Raw genomic sequence first — 16317 nt, 5'->3', positions numbered from 1 at the left:
CTGATGGCTTTACAATGGGATTCTTTATCAAATGTTGGGAGGTACTTAAACAAGACATCATGGGGGTGTTTCACAACTTCCATTCCCATGGCCTATTTGAAAGGAGTTTCAATGCAACCTACATTGCCTTGATCCTAGAAGAATGGTGCAAAGGAGCTGAGGTGACTTCAGACCTATAAGCCTAATAGGCAAGCATTTACAAGATTATTGCAAAAGTCTTGACTGAGAGGCTGAAAAAAGGTGATGGAAAAACTGGTAGATTCTCAACAAATGGCATTCATAAAAGGAAGGCAAATAATGGATGCCATACTAATAGCCAATGAAGCAGTAGACTCAAGACAGAAACAGAAGAAGCCTGGCATCCTCTGCAAGCTAGATATTGAGAAAGCAATTTGACCATGTGAATTGGAACTTCTTACTAAGCATGTTACAACAAATGGGATTTGGAGTACAATGGGTTAAATGGATAAAATTTTGCATATCGACTGTCAGATTCTCAGTCATCATCAATGGTTCTCCAGAAGGATTCTTCTCTGCTCAGAGAGGTCTCAGGCGGGGTGATCCCTTGTCACCTTTTCTTTTCATAATAGCCATGGAAGGTTTAAACAACATGGTCAAAACAGCCAAACTTAATGGGTGGATTAAAGGCTTTGAGGTAGCTATGAATGGACACAACATTCAGGAGATTACGCATCTTCAATATGCTGATGACACCTTAATTTTTTGTGATGCAGAAGTGGAACAACTGAGAATTTTGAGAATTATACTGGTCCTTTTTGAAGGCATTTCTGGGCTGCATATTAATTGCAGAAAGAGTCATCTCTTCCCAATTAATGAAGTAACAAACATGGAGGATTTAGCACTGATCTTGAGGGGAGAAGTGGGGACTCTTCCTACTACTTATCTTGGCATGCCACTGGGGGCCAAGTCAAAATCTACTGGCATATGGAACAATGTCCTGGAGAAATGTGAAAAGAAACTCTCAAGATGGAAGTGTCAATATTTGTCAATGGGAGGAAGGCTCACTCTGATTAACTCTGTATTAGACTCTCTACCAACCTATATGATGTCCCTTTTTCCCATTCCGGTGGGGGTCATTGAAAGATTGGACAGCATAAGAAGGAACTTCCTGTGGCAAGGTAAAAAAGAAAAAAAAGCCTATCACTTGGTCAAGTGGGAAGAGGTAATTCTCAGCAAGGCTCAAGGTGAATTGGGAATTAGAAATTTGAAGAATCACAGCAAAGCCCTCAAGTTGAAATGGTTATGGAGGTACTCTCAAGACCCTCAATGCTTATGGAGCAAGGTAATCAAAGCCAAATATGAAGTACAAGACAACTGGATGACTAAACCAGTGAACTCAACTTATGGAGTTAGTCTTTGGAGGTCTATAAGGGTACTATGGCCCGCTCTAAAGAGTCAAGTTTCAATCAGAGTGCTAAATGGTAACAGGACATCCTTCTGGAATGATAATTGGCTGGGGAATGGAGCTTTGAAGGATCTATTCTCTGACATATATGCTTTAGCTCATCACCAACAGAGATCTATAGCTGAATGTGGTCACCTCAAGGTTGGGAATTGATACTCAGAAGAGACCTGAATGATTAGGAGATAAGTAGAATGGTTGAGTTCTACAAACAACTGGTTGATTTCACAGGAACTCAAACAGGGATGACACATTGAGATGGCAAGGACATAGTAGTGGAAAATTCAGTGTTAATGCAGCCTATAAAATGATAAACCAACCAACACCTCAAGTCACCAACTGGCCCTGGAAGCATATTTGGAAGACCAAGATACCATGCAAGGTTGCATGCTTCTCATGGTTACTGGCAAAGGAAGCTGTGCTCACACATGAAAATTTAAAGAAGAGGAACTGGACTATGTGCTCAAGATGTTTTCTCTGTGAAAAAGAAGTAGAGACAATTGGTCACTTATTTTTGCACTGCAGGATAACTGATCAGCTATGGAAGATCTTCATTAATCTCAGAGGCATAGCCTGGACAATGCCTAGAAAGATTACTGAAGCTCTCTTTAGTTGGGAGGCAGCTGGAGCTGGAGCAAATGACATAAACAGATGGAAGATGGTCCCTGCTTGCATTTGGTGGGCAATTTGGAAAGAAAGGAACTCTAGATGCTTTGAGAACAGCAGCAACACAATGCAGGAGATCAAGCTTAACTGTATTAAGCTTTTTTCTTTTTGGTGTAACCAGATCTACCCAGAGGATACTATATCTATCCTAGACTCATTAGGTTCCTGTTAGAACTGTAGACTGGTTTTGCTCTCTTCTGCTCACTTGTAAATATGGTTTCAGTACAACCCATGTACTGTTCTGTGTTTAATACATACATGTTACCTTCTCAAAAAAAAATGTTGAGACTCACTGAGTACGGTGGATTGTACTGACGTTATCTTTTGGGAACCTACGTTGGTCTGCAGTACAACGTAGGTGCCAATTTTGTGGACAAACAGACTACAGGCTAGAGATCATTGCTCTCCGTGCTTTTGGTAGCTCCACTTCTTGCTTTCGGTGGGGACTCGTATATGTTTATTCATTTATTCCTTTATTTAGCATATGTTTTGGGAGCCAGGAACCCTATGTCCTGTGCATTTCCTTTAGTACTCCAGTAGAGGCTTCATAGACGTGTTTTAGTTGGGTTATGGTTGATAACGGTACTTGGGATCATTTTTAGTACGTTTCAGTATTTATGGATTTCGAGATTCATGTGGATTATTTTAAGGATTGTTTGCATTAGAGTTTTGAGAGTCAAGTTATTTATTTAGATGCACATGGGTTATGTGTTATGGAAGTATAGGTTAGAACAGTCAAGCTGGCTCGCTCAGTCAAGTCAAGGCACCAAGTGCCAGTCATGACTTGTTTAGAAAACGGGTCGTGACAGTTTTTTCTTTTGGGATTTCCTTATTTTCAAGCTTCCCAGTTTCTATAATTTGTAACTCCATTTAGCCCCCCCCAACCCCCCCCCCCCCCCACACAAAAAAAAGACATTGATTTGACATGACAATCTTTCAAGCTAATAAGCCATCAGAAAACTGTTTTTCTCTCCTTATTTTGGGGGTTCACTCTAACACTTGGTCCGTAGAGTATAAACTGAAGGTAAAGACAACCCATCTGAGTTTTGAGGAAAAATACCCCTACTTTAAGCACATATTAACTGCACATGATAGGCTAATATTGGTTTCAAACTCATAGCTCGTGGAAAGAACCAATTTAGCAAACAAGCCACTATATTGTGGACCTAATGGGAAGACAATTCTCAGAGGCTATAATGATTAGATATTTCCACAATAACTCCAACACTTAACACTTTCCTGTTTACGAACATCCAATAACTTCTCAACCTTTCATCTCCAATCTACATTCTACGCTGAAAACTGCTTATGAAAAAATAGATAATTAAATGATTTTTCATAGCCCACGGTTATGCAATTCTACAACATTATTTGTCTAACAATTTCAATCATTGTCAGCAAGCTCATATACTAATCAAGTTTCAGTTAAGCTTTCAGTAAAGCATGAATAGCATTCAAATAAAGCCTTGTGAGAGGTCACGTCTAATAGATCATTACTTTTAGGTGCTAAACATCGCCCAAGCGCAACTATGAATTGCCTTTCATATATTTCATTACATGCTTTCACCAAAAATATGGGCATGATCTTTTAACAGCTGTGAAGAATCAGTAGGAGTATATGCCTGCAATCTTGAGTTTTTTTTCTTTTACCTAATGAGTAATTTAAGTTGACGTTGCACAACTACAGAAGGCTCAATGCATTACAATTGCACTAAAGGGGATGCAATGGAAAATTGAAGCTTGAGCCAAAAAATTGATCCACAGCTTCTGGATGTATATTTACAAATCTGATTCTAGAAGGACTTCCAATAACCTACCTTTATTTATACCTTTCAATAAATGTAGCAATCTGTTATTTCCATATACTACATTATTTTTCAAAAGATAACATGTAACTAACCTGTTCTGCTTAAAGCATTCAAATCCATATATATCTAAAACTCCAATTTGTATCTGGGAATCAAGATCTTGACCAACAGATCTATTAATCTTTTCAACTAACCTGAAACAAACAAACGACGACATACTCATATATAATCAACTTATGTAAGTTAAACATTGACTATTGGATGCCGTAAAGGATTTCTAAGTTACCAACCAATCAAATAATTGGGCATAAACAGTCTTTGCTAAAGTATCACGTCCTGCAACAGCAGCACCACAATCAAGAGCCTTAATGATGATTCCTTCGTGAGTTTGAATTGATCTTGTACAGAGAGAGGTCACCAACAACTGTACGTCACACCTTTTTAAAAAAAGAGTAATTGGGGATCAGTTGGACTGTCAGACGTTAAGTAAATACCACCCTTATAAAGCAATACGACAGAGCTTGAATTTTTGGTTTAAAATAACAACGATACTGAAGAGCCTTGCACGACAAGAAATGTAAAGAAGGCAAAGATACACAAAAGTCAGCAATACCTCAAGGCGACACCAGAACCATTAAATCCAAGCATGTGAACAAGCGAGACCAGTCCTAGTTTGACAGGACTCCACTTACCTCCCTTCTTTTGGAGAGTTTTGAGCTTCAACCTACACGTCCCCTAGGCTATATTTTTCAATTCTTTATCATACAAAAGTTATAATAACAACCCGTGAATTAGTCCTATCCTATATGACGTCATGAACAGTGCTATCCTTTCCTGAATATAATTTTCTCGATGTCTCAAAATCACAAATAATTCCAAGACAGGACATGAAAAGCAAGAAAAATGAAGAACTATTGCAATAACCATTTTTTTTTATCAACTAAGTATATTTCATTCTGACCTCTTTTTTGCTTTCTTTATGCTTTCTATTGAGCCGAGGGTCTTTCAGAAACAGCCGTCCTACCTTGGTAGGAGTAAGGTCTGCGTACAATCTACTCTCCCCAGACCCCACGTTGTGGGATTTCACTGGGTTGTTGTTGTTGTTGTTGTTGTTATTGTAAGTATATTTCCTTCAAGAACTATTCCAATAACTTTTAAGGATGACACATTAATTATAACGAACTGCCATCTACATATAACAGAGAGTCAAGTGTACGGTAACCATTTCACCAATACAAACTGTATAAACCAAAATTGAGTAATGAACATTATTCTAAGCGAAAGAAAGCGTTGTTGGCCGAGAGCCCGAAAAGCTTAAGAGAGCAGACACAGTAATATTCTCTATCTTTTGAGCCGAGGGTATATCGGAAATAGTCTCTCTATACCACAAAGGTAGGGGTGACCTGCGTACATCCTACCCTCCCCAAACCCCACTTATGGGATTACACTGGATATGTTATTGTTTTTTTTTTTTTTGGTTTGGGCGGGCGGGGAGAGAAACGAAACATTTCCAAGTAGATACCGAAATTCAATCCCAAAAAAATTATATATCAAGGGAAAAAGCCTAGCAAAAGGATGATAAAGGACATGATAATCATTCATCAACCAGCAATAATATCAGCAAATCAGAGAAACAAAAAGCTTAAATGTGTTGCCTGGAGAAGGAAAAGAATCACTTACTTAAAAAGCTTAGCAGCCATCTGTAGATGAGACCTAGACTTTTCATCTTTTATAACTGATGAGTCGTGTTCTTTGCCCGGAAAGAATTCTATGTTTCCTAGATGTAGAATGGCTGCCAAGGTACGGAATATTGCTTCCTGTTATTAAAAGAACAATGCAATGTAGTAATTAGTGAAGTAGAATACCACTGCTACTAGAAACAGAAATATTGATTAGGATAACAAACTACAGTTGCAGAACCTGTTCCTCCTGACTAATTCCAACGATATCCATAGCCCTCCTTGTCTTGGAATACTCCTCAGCATTGCTAACTCCATCTAGCTCATAGGTTTTGCTCTGGTTCAAGTAGTGAAAGTCACTAGGATGCCCCAGCTTGTATTTCTCCGTATCCTGAAGAAGCAAACATAAATAGGAAACAACCTTAAACTTTTACTCTGACGGTCAAATCGCATACATTGGCCACTTAGAACAATTTAATCACACATTAATGTCACCACATAAAAGTTAATACACTCGCGAGGAAAAAAATATCATAACATACATTTCACTTAGGACATGAAGAATTTCATGAATTGAACGTCATAACCAAGCGCATGGAGGGAAGAAAATACCATTCCAGATGCACATAATTGGTAAAAGCAGTGATAATTCCTCTCCGGATCTGTTATCTGAACAACACGAGATCTCTCCAGAAGATAAGTCCTAATTGCGGCACCAGATATTCTACCACTAGCATCAAATTGGATCTCCACAAACTTGCCAAAACGACTGCAAGAAACAAGGATTAGAGGCATTAATCATAATTGAATAGACCTCAAAAACGATTGCCCCGTGTTCAGCTATCACTTTATTGAATAAGTACGAGTTTAAAAATTCCAACAAACTAGAAATAACCAGTTTCACCGTAAGCAGGTGAAGGACAAGACAAACAGAGATTCCATAAAAAAAAAAACAATGCTCTTAAAAAAGACGACAAAACCACCTTCACTGCTAAAATAATGAACATCACTGATTTCACCAAATGATACATGTCAGCAATGCCAACATTAGCAGTCGAAAACACACCTTGAATTGTCATTCCTAATAGTACGTGCATTGCCAAAGGCCTCCAGCAACGGGTTAGACTAGACCAAAAATGAAAAATGACTAAAAATTAGTAACATAAACTTTTTGAACAGCAAAAAATAAAACAAATTCAAATCATCAATTAAAGAAATCTCACTAACAAAAAACGAAAAAAAGAAGAATCTCACTACAGTAAAGGAAAACACATAAAAATAAAGAACCATGAGGATGATCTCCTAGCAATAAGAATTGAGTTAGCAATCATAACCTAATTGACATTACATCTTGATTTTGATGATGACAGAACACTAGGCTAGAAATTAATTGTTTCAATGACATGAGAATGACAGTAAGGAGACTACAATTTGTTCAGTGAGCTTTAGTGCGTCAGCTTTAGTGCGTCATATGCATATCGGATGGAGCTTTACATCTTGAAAAGGAAGGATGCCATCCCTCTCAGTCTCAGCCACATTAACTTCCTGACGGGAACATTCACTGTTGCGTGCAGATTTACCATGAACGACTAACAGGTCTCTCTCGTATGACATCCCTCAACACCATATATGAAATGTTTTGACCTCTTTTCTTTTTCTTTCCAAGGTGCATTCTGCAAACAGTTAGATTGAACAGCCATCCCATAAGTTTCTGGAGATGTCACCTTGCAGTTGAGATGCATAGAAGTCTGGACAAAAACATCCTCCAAAGTAACAACAGATGGGCTGTTGAGAATTTCATCTCAAACTGAGTTATGATCCAATCTCGGTCTGATGAGAGCAAGAACCATAGAGGATATTTCTATCTGTTTCTCCTTATCAGTCACATCATCAATAATTGGCATGAAGAGAATTAAACTCGTCCTTCAGAGGTTTTTACCTGACCCAAATAACTGATAATGTCTAGATGATCTTGCTCGATACGGACCATGCCAACTTCAGTCCAGACTGAGATAGGCCTTGCAAGGATGAAATAGATTGAGAGATTGGGATCAAGAAATTCCAAAATAGACTAGACAATTGTCTATCTATTTCAATCCACGCGGTTTGATCTGGAAGCTTGAATATCTGAATAATTTTTTAGGTGAATATCATATCCTTGACCCATGTATTATGGTTCCGCTCCCAAAGAGACGTAACTATTACTGCTTGCAACTTTGCATTAGTAATTGCGGGGTGTAGAAATTGAGGAGAAAATAGTTTTGCTTGATTTTCAATTTTTATATCTTCAATCATCTTTGTATAAGCAACAATTTGTTTAACTGGAAGACAAAACCGAACAATTAGCGATGTTTCACAACAGAAAACTTCTGCAAGAGAGAAATCAGATTGAGATATTGATGAGAGATAATGCGACGATCAGATTGAGAGCAAGATTGATGTCACAATGGTAGGTAAGAAGAACTGTTGCATTAGTTGAAACCAAAACAGTGACATTCAGACAGTGGTGGGATAAGAGAAACGTCATGACGTTTTGCCTTTCATGGGGAGACGCTCTTTCTATGTTGACACCGAATTACAGTCTAAACCCTAGTAATCGAAATTCATTAAGTTGCAGGCAGAATCACCACATGATGTTTTGCCTCTAAAACCATTAAGCAGCAGCCAGCAACTTACCTCGAGAACTTGTTGTTCAACTGTTCTGTCATCATCAGCAGCACGACCACCAACATAGGTAAGGTATTGCATTATCAACTTTGTGGTCTCTGTTTTCCCTGCTCCACTTTCGCCACTAACCAATATAGATTGGCTTCGGTTCTCAGACATCATAGCCCTAACAAAGATAATTCGAGCAAAAATAAATCACAAATTGATTCACTTTAGGCAATCCTCACCAGATCCCCAAATCACTAGTCAACAAACCTGTACGATGCATCAGCCACAGCAAACACATGAGGGCTAAGCTCACCGAACGGAGCTCCTTTATATTGCTCCATCATGTGCACATTGTACAGATGTGGAAGTTTAGTGAATGGATTGACAGCTATTAAGATGCTTCCCGTGTATGTCTATTAAAGGAAAAAGGGGGGAATCAATTATCATCGCAATGCACTCATGTAGGATGACGGTGTTAGAGCATATGACAAAAACTGTACCTAGTGAAACCCCGTCAGGAGAACAACGATTCTTTTTTTTATCAAGTAAAAGTATTTTCATTCATAAACATTGCCAAAACGGCCGTATACAAAGGGTATACCACAAGATCAAGAATCTACAAAGTTATGATACCTCTACAAACTCCACCCAATCCTCTACACAACTAGGAACTTTCTGTTTACACCAAAAGTAAATAAGAAAGCAGAGCTACTGCTCAATTGAGAGAAACTTGACTCTACTACATCAAAAGCTCTCCTATTTCTCTCTGTCCACACTACCCACATTAACGCAAGGAGAACAACAATTCTTAACTAAAGCTACAGCTTTAATGCCCATAACTACAAGCCAGTAGCTTTTGGTTCAAAATTTGGGTTAGCACAACATGTGTCAAAATCCATGATCAAGACATTCTAGAAGCAGTGCACAAGAAATAGCTTCAGTTCTTTCCTCACAAAAATATTTTCAAAGATATACTTTTAACAAATATTGCAAACACAATGCAGTGGTCTAGGGGCAAATATCAATTGCTACAGTGACTAAAACTCCATAAAGTGTCTCAATATCCATTTGAGTCGAATAACAGAGTGACAATCAGAACAAGGTAGATTTACCATTCATCTACCAGAGCCAAAGTAGAACCAAAAATTGGACCGGAATCGGCACTGGTTGATGCTGGAATTTAATAACTTTATTCCTAAAACTCTAGACGGATCATATAAAGAACAATTTTAGCAAGCTTTATTCACTTTTTTTGTAACATAGACATCACTAAGAATCACACTACTTCAAGAAATAAGATAGAGAAACTTTAATTTAATAATGATGAATTCTGTTTTCCTTCCTCCTACAAACCAAACACTATACAATCAGCTGTGGCAGCCACCCACTTTTGCCTCTACAAGGAGGCTACACGCCGTTCCCCTGCTCCACGCCCAAAGCATCCTTCTTTAACAGGTAGGTTATGCTAGAAGGGGCATCGTGCAGACATGAACGCTCTAATTTAGGTGTCCTACTTTCCTTTTCCTTTTTGGTCTGTCCCAAAAAAGTCTCTTTCTATATTTATTAAAATTTTCAATTCCAACATTCTACATGGCAAGTTCGAAACCGCAAGATTTAAAGAATACACACTTATTTAATTTAAGATTCAAAATCTCCCTTTGTTTCTCAAAACTCCGTGCTCAGTCAAACTGAAACACTTAAATTAGCTTTTTCTTGATTTATACAGATGAAGATATTGTATATGAAGGGGGGGGGAAAAAAAACAAGAATCGTAAATTTCACAACTCACGTAAATTTCATTAAGAGCATATCTTCTTTCAAGATTATCTAAAACACCAGGCTCATTCAAATAAGTCAATTTGGTCATGTCATCAACTCCTCCATGGTCTGCTTCTTCATCCCTTGGATACAGATTCTCCGGTAACGCCAATACCTAACAAAAAACAAATTATTCAACCCATTTGACCAAAAAAATTCAAAATTGAAGTGTTGTTTGTCTCACTTTGTTGCCATGTTGAGTAACAACTTGGACTTGTTTACCAATAAAATCAGTGACTTGAGCTGCTACCCAAGCAGAATTTCTGTCTTCAACCCATACATTAGAGCCCTTTCGTAGTGTCATTTTCTTGGATTATAGGTGAAATATCACGTGTTTTGTGTGGAAATTTGGGGATTTTTTGGATTTGAAATTTGAAGTTGCATTAAAACCCTAGAAAGAGAGAGAGAGAAATAAGAAGAGATTAATTCTGTTCAGGTTCCCGCCCTAAACCAAAAATGGAGCATCCTTCAGAGAGTCCAAACTTTTGGCCTTCTATTTTGCTCAGGGCTTTACTTAAGAATATTTACTAAGGGGAATTTAGAGCTCGTTATTCACACTTTGAGGTAGTTTTCTTTTTAAACTTCCTTAATTGGGATAGAATTGCATGTGGATTTATTAGTACTTGGGATCTTGTTAATAGTGAAATAGCAACCTAATTGGGATAGACGAGTTTCAATTTCGTCCACTACAACACTTGTCGGAATTAGAGACATTTTTATTTTGACTCTAAAATACTACTAGTAAGTTTAAAAAGATACATTGGATATTTTAGCTTCTAAATTTAAAAAAGGCCCGATTGAGTTTAAGTAGTTCAGTTAAGCGATGATAGAGATGGAAAGAGCATATCGATCCACAATAATATTAGACTAGAGTCCTTCGTCAAACTTATCTTTATATGTTGTGTTTCTACTAGATTATCTTTACTAATAATAGTATTATAATTATATTCGCTCAAGAAAATTATATTTAATGTTCTTACAAATAATTATCTTTCTACTTACCCATGATTTCTACATGTTTTGATGTAATAAAATATATTCACCAATAATATTACCTTCCTGTTTATTTAATTTTGTCAGAGAAAAAATTCAATTGATTGAATAATACTGTATCAACGTAATATGCGATCATTAAAATCTCAAAAAATGTATTCACCAATAATATTAACTTTCTGTTTATTTAATTTTGTCAGAGAAAAAATTCAATTGATTGAATAATAGTGTATCAACGTAATATGTGGTCATTAAAATCTCAAAATTATTTTACCTAAACGTTTTCACACAAACGAATCATAAAATTTGCATCGCAATCTTTGGGGTGCAACAATTCTTCAGATTCTGCTGATACGGAATGCTTTGTTCACGAGGCTACTTTTTCACATCTAATTAGTTTATGCTACTTCCCCAATAGTCAGTACGTGTCTTTGCATTAGATTTGTGTGGATCACAAAAAGTCAAAAATTGATTCATAAAGTGCACACTTACTAGTTGCTACGAAGGAAAACGACATTTTGTAGATCATTGCCAATCCTCTTGGCTCTCCATTTAGAAATTCGTGAGAAAATGAGTCTCCTTTTTTCGTTTTACCATCTTTTAGTCTCCTAGTTTATAATTTGTAATTATAATAAAACAATCTATCAAAATTCAATTATTTAGACTAACTAAAAATATTAGAAGTAAAATATTACGTGTGTGGCACATCAACGAAGAAGAGAAGTGTAATAAATACCTTACTTGTTAAGAAACTGATGAGATGGCAAATAACTAGGAATAGACGTTACCCATTTTTGTCTTTAATTTGTAATTTAGCAAAACTGTGCACCTAACTACAAAATGGTACTCAGAGAGATAGATAGGTGAAGTTTCAAATTTTGGACAGTTTTGAAAACTATAGCGGCAAAGGAAAGAAAAGGGACATAATATTGGTCGTATTTACGGAGCCTGCCATAGTTGGCTCGTGGACCGAGGTGGGCTGAGGGGTTTGGGCCCGAAGATGCTCTGCTGCTAAGCCAGCTGTGACGTTTGACGAGAGCGCCTTGTCGGTAGTTCAATGGCGCTTCCTTCAAATTATATTCAAAATATTGTTTTTTTTGTTCCAAATTTGTTGTTTCTGTTGGTATAAAATAAAAAGTGCTCTCTCCTTTTTAATTTATGTCGTTTTTTTTTTGTTTTTTTTGTTTCTGGTAGTTATATGAATAAATTTTGAAATTAAATTGAATTAGATAAACTTCATATTTTAAAATTTAAATACAACACCAACAATAACATATCCAGTGTAATCTAATAAGTGAGATCTTGAGTGGGTAGAGTGTACGCATACTTTACCCTCTTATTTTAGGAGGTACAGAGATTGTTTCGATAGACCCTCGGCTCTAGATATATTTTTAAAATTAAATATTTATAAAATATACAGAAAGTACAATAAGTTTAACTTTTTCTCATGTTAATATGATGAAAACTATAAAATGTTGGTCAAGATTTTCATAATTTAAATTTTAAAAAATAAAAAAGAATCACATAAGAAAACTGAAAATAACACACTAGAAACTTAAAAAATAAAATACTACTCCCTCTATTTCAATTTATGTGAACCCATTTCCTTATTAGGCCGTGTAAAAAAGAATGATCTCTTTCTATATTTAAAAATAATTTACCTTTATGCAATGATTTATAGCCACACAAAATATATGTTACTCATTTTATATCAAAAGTTTGACTTTTTTTTCCGCAGATTGCCCTTTATTTGGGGTGGTCTTTAATTTTTGCCCTTCAAATTGGTGGTCTTTAAATTTTACCCCTCGCCTAACACCCCAAGGTTGTGGGTTCGAACCCCAGCTCAGTTAAAAAAAATCACAAGCCAGAATTTGAGCCGCACAGGCAGAATTTAAAGACTACCATTTTGAGAGGTAAAAATTAAAGACCACCCCAGCGAAGGGCAATCCTGCAAATTGACTCAAGTTTAAAAGTCTTCTCTACTTTCTTAAATTCTGTGCCTAGTCAAATGAGTTCACATAAATTGAAATAGAAGAAGTAATAAATTTGAAGAGCAAGCATAAGAAACTTGTGCATGCATCGGTGATCAAACAAAAAGAAGAAATCCTTGGATCTTGCTCTTCGGGAGGCTCCATTCAATCAATGTTGAAAAGGATGAATATCAAAGACAACATAAGATTTATGTATACAAGCAATTATTACTTAATTATAATAAATTAATATATATATATTGTCATGAATTTGTTATTTTTAAAGTTAAAATAATTAGTTTTATGTTGTAAAATTAAGCTAAAAGAGTAACAATATTAAAGAATGAAAACAATAGATACAGAGAGACAAGAGAGGAGAGCTTTCTTATTCATCCAAATGTGTTTCAAGTGTAAGTACATCATCTATTATATCTCTATATATATACTACTACATAGAGGATAGTCAAAAGGTGGCAATAAACAACATAATAACTATGAAGGTTATGGGGGAAGATCATGGAGGTGTGGGAATTAATATTTACATAATGAAGATAGGAGGTGGGAGATTTAATAGCTACATCATGGAAAAAGTAGTGGGAGTAATTTCTTAGGAGTTATGGACATCTACCACAATATACATAATATTTCATAACACTCCCCCTTGGATGTCCATAGATAATAGATAATTATGTCTCGTTAAAACCTTACTAGGAAAAACCCAGTGGGAAAAAATCCTAGTGAAGGAAAAAGAGTACACATATCTTCTAATACGCATTGCTTGCTGCCTCGTTAAAAAACTTGCAAGGAAAACCCAGTGAGACATAACCTCGGCTAAGGGAAAAAGAGTACAGCGTATTATACTCCCCCTAATTAAAATATCTCTTCATTCCGGGAGACGACGCAGCCAAATCTTGTATACCAGCTTCTTTCTGTCGAAGATCGTGTCTAGAAAAGAACTTTGACGAAATGTATTGTATTATGTCTCCTTTGCTATATCCTTCTTTCAATTGAGCTATGCAAGCTTCGTACAATAATATTGTTGAAATCTTCATTTCCAAATAAACATCATAGTATTGCAAAATGTGCTGAATTATTGATCTCAACTAGACACGTATTCCTGACTTCCTTTGTAAGTAGCTATCACCTTGGCAGGACTTGAATAAGTATCAATAATTGACTGTCATATATGTCACGACCTAACCCCGTGGGCCATGACTAGTGCCCGAGTTGGACACTCGTATACGTACCTGTTAAATATAGACAAACTGATTCTTAAGAACAATATGGAAACTTGCAAAAGAACCCCAAAGGTTCATAACGTCATCATATATATGTATCCAGATAACCTGTCTCCTGAGGAGTCACAACTAATCAAAATATAATGTGATACGCAAGCCGACAAGGCTGCCATTACATGTCAATATGATACGCAAGCCAACAAGGCTTCCACGACATATCAATACCACAGGCAAGCCGACAAGGCTGCCACTACAGACGAACATATCCAAAGCACATCGTATAGACACAGCTGAACAAACTTATACACAACCCACACATATGTCTACAAACCTCTAAGAGTATCGATAGTAAGATATGACGGGACAGGGCCCCGCCGTACCCCTGGATAAACACATATATATATATATATACATCATAATATCTGTACCAAAAGTCTAGGCTCCGTAATAATGGAGCTCTCCAAGACAGCTGAGTAGAAATCCTAAGCTGGAGGATCGCCAAATCGAGTATCTGTACCTGCGGGCATGAAACGCAGCCCCCCCCCCCCCCGGAGAAAGGGGGTCAGTACGAGATATGTACTGAGTATATAAAGCATGAAATACAATAAAGAGGATCATGACTGAAATAGAGATCACAGAAGACAAGTATGACATTCAAAATACCAATACACTTGCCTTATGAAATGTAGATCATGCATATCAATATCATATATCATACCCGACCCATTATGGGACTCGGTGAATAAAGTCATCACATGCCATCCTTGGCGCCATAATCACATCATTATATCATCATATAAATATATACCGTACCCGGCCCTCTAGTGAGGGACTCGGTGAACAATGCAGTGAAACTGTGCACGAAAACATACCCGGCCCGGGACTCGGTGAAAGATATATTGAGGCATGCACGAGCAGAGTAGTGAGCAACCATATGCAAACTAAGTCATATCTGAGACTCGACAGAATAATCAAAATGAACTATCATTTGAAAATCAAGACAATAATCATATCAAGTATCCTTCGAATGTCACAATGGATTATATCAAAATAGAACTTCGGGAATCATAGACACGTATCAAGACATAATGAAGAAAGTTCGGGGAATCAAGAACATTAGCCATCCTAGTGGCTCTAAGAATAGGAGCTTCTTTGGAGTCATATATACGTCGTCTGTTTGTTTCATAAAGGTCATGCCAAAAAGAAGGAAGGGTTAGCTTACATACCTGTTATAGATTAGCCGTAACCAAGTTTGCTTCGTCGCCTCTTTAGCCTATTTAATATGAAAGTAACACTATTGTTAGTAAACTACAACTTTCTAGCTTATAAATCTACAACCAACCACTTATAGGAATCATTTCTTAGTTCATACTCCTTGATTAGGATTTTGATTAGTTAAGAACTTGACGGAAATCGGGCAACATTTTCTCTATGTTACCCACTCCAATCCAACTTTAAACAGTTCCCAATTAACGATAAAAACATTAGCAACAATCGTATATACAAGTTGCCATATCAAACCAAGTAAGAATTATGCCATAATCCCTTTTCAACTAATTCAAGAGTTCAAAATCTCTTTCCTCGAGTTTTAGTCCAAATCTATATCGACAAATCTTCTATCGATTCTCTTTATAAACACATAGACATATATAGTAACATCAAGAACGTATTATTCATGCTATTTACCATAATTTCCATCCATAACAACATCTACATAATCCACAAAACAGTCCAACAAACAGCCCATGAGCCAACAACAACACCAAATACGATTTACGGTATAATTTTCGTATTTCTCGTCCCACGATTTAGCTATGACTTCAATGAATTTAAATATACTTAAAAGAGGATAATTCTTACCTTATATATCAAGAAATGATCTTCTTCCACTTTACTTCCCTTCGAAGAAAGCCCGGATTCAACAACACGACAAAATGGAATAACGAGATCGAAATGGTGAGCGCAACTCGTAACAACATTGGATGACCTTGATGTCCATATTTTCCTTACGAGGACTTCTTGTAACACCTCGTAAACTTGAACTAGGTGTGAATGTGTAATAATCTA

General features: G+C 36.6%; 2 protein-coding genes across 2 annotated transcripts; one reads left to right on the top strand and one right to left on the bottom strand.

Moving 5' to 3' along the window:
- Positions 1 to 1730: 1730 nt before the first annotated feature.
- Positions 1731 to 2261, top strand: LOC132637471 (uncharacterized). Its single transcript, XM_060354551.1, has one exon. The coding sequence runs from the start codon at positions 1731 to 1733 to the stop codon at positions 2259 to 2261; it is 531 nt and encodes a 176-aa protein (XP_060210534.1).
- Positions 2262 to 3853: 1592 nt separating this feature from the next.
- LOC132635994 (myosin-15-like) lies at positions 3854 to 10642 on the bottom strand. Its single transcript, XM_060352619.1, has 10 exons — positions 10234 to 10642; positions 10021 to 10164; positions 8499 to 8644; positions 8253 to 8409; positions 6643 to 6701; positions 6189 to 6345; positions 5818 to 5967; positions 5578 to 5714; positions 4188 to 4334; positions 3854 to 4091 (listed from the first exon to the last, which is right to left on the bottom strand). Exons 1-10 carry the CDS (start codon positions 10351 to 10353, stop codon positions 3869 to 3871), a joined length of 1440 nt encoding a protein of 479 aa, XP_060208602.1. The 5' UTR covers positions 10354 to 10642; the 3' UTR covers positions 3854 to 3868.
- Between the last annotated feature and the right edge of the window lie 5675 nt (positions 10643 to 16317).

Source organism: Lycium barbarum, chromosome 4 (assembly GCF_019175385.1).
Source record: "Lycium barbarum isolate Lr01 chromosome 4, ASM1917538v2, whole genome shotgun sequence".
Classification (NCBI taxonomy): Eukaryota; Viridiplantae; Streptophyta; class Magnoliopsida; order Solanales; family Solanaceae; genus Lycium; species Lycium barbarum.
This window is presented reverse-complemented; position numbering and strand designations above follow the sequence as displayed.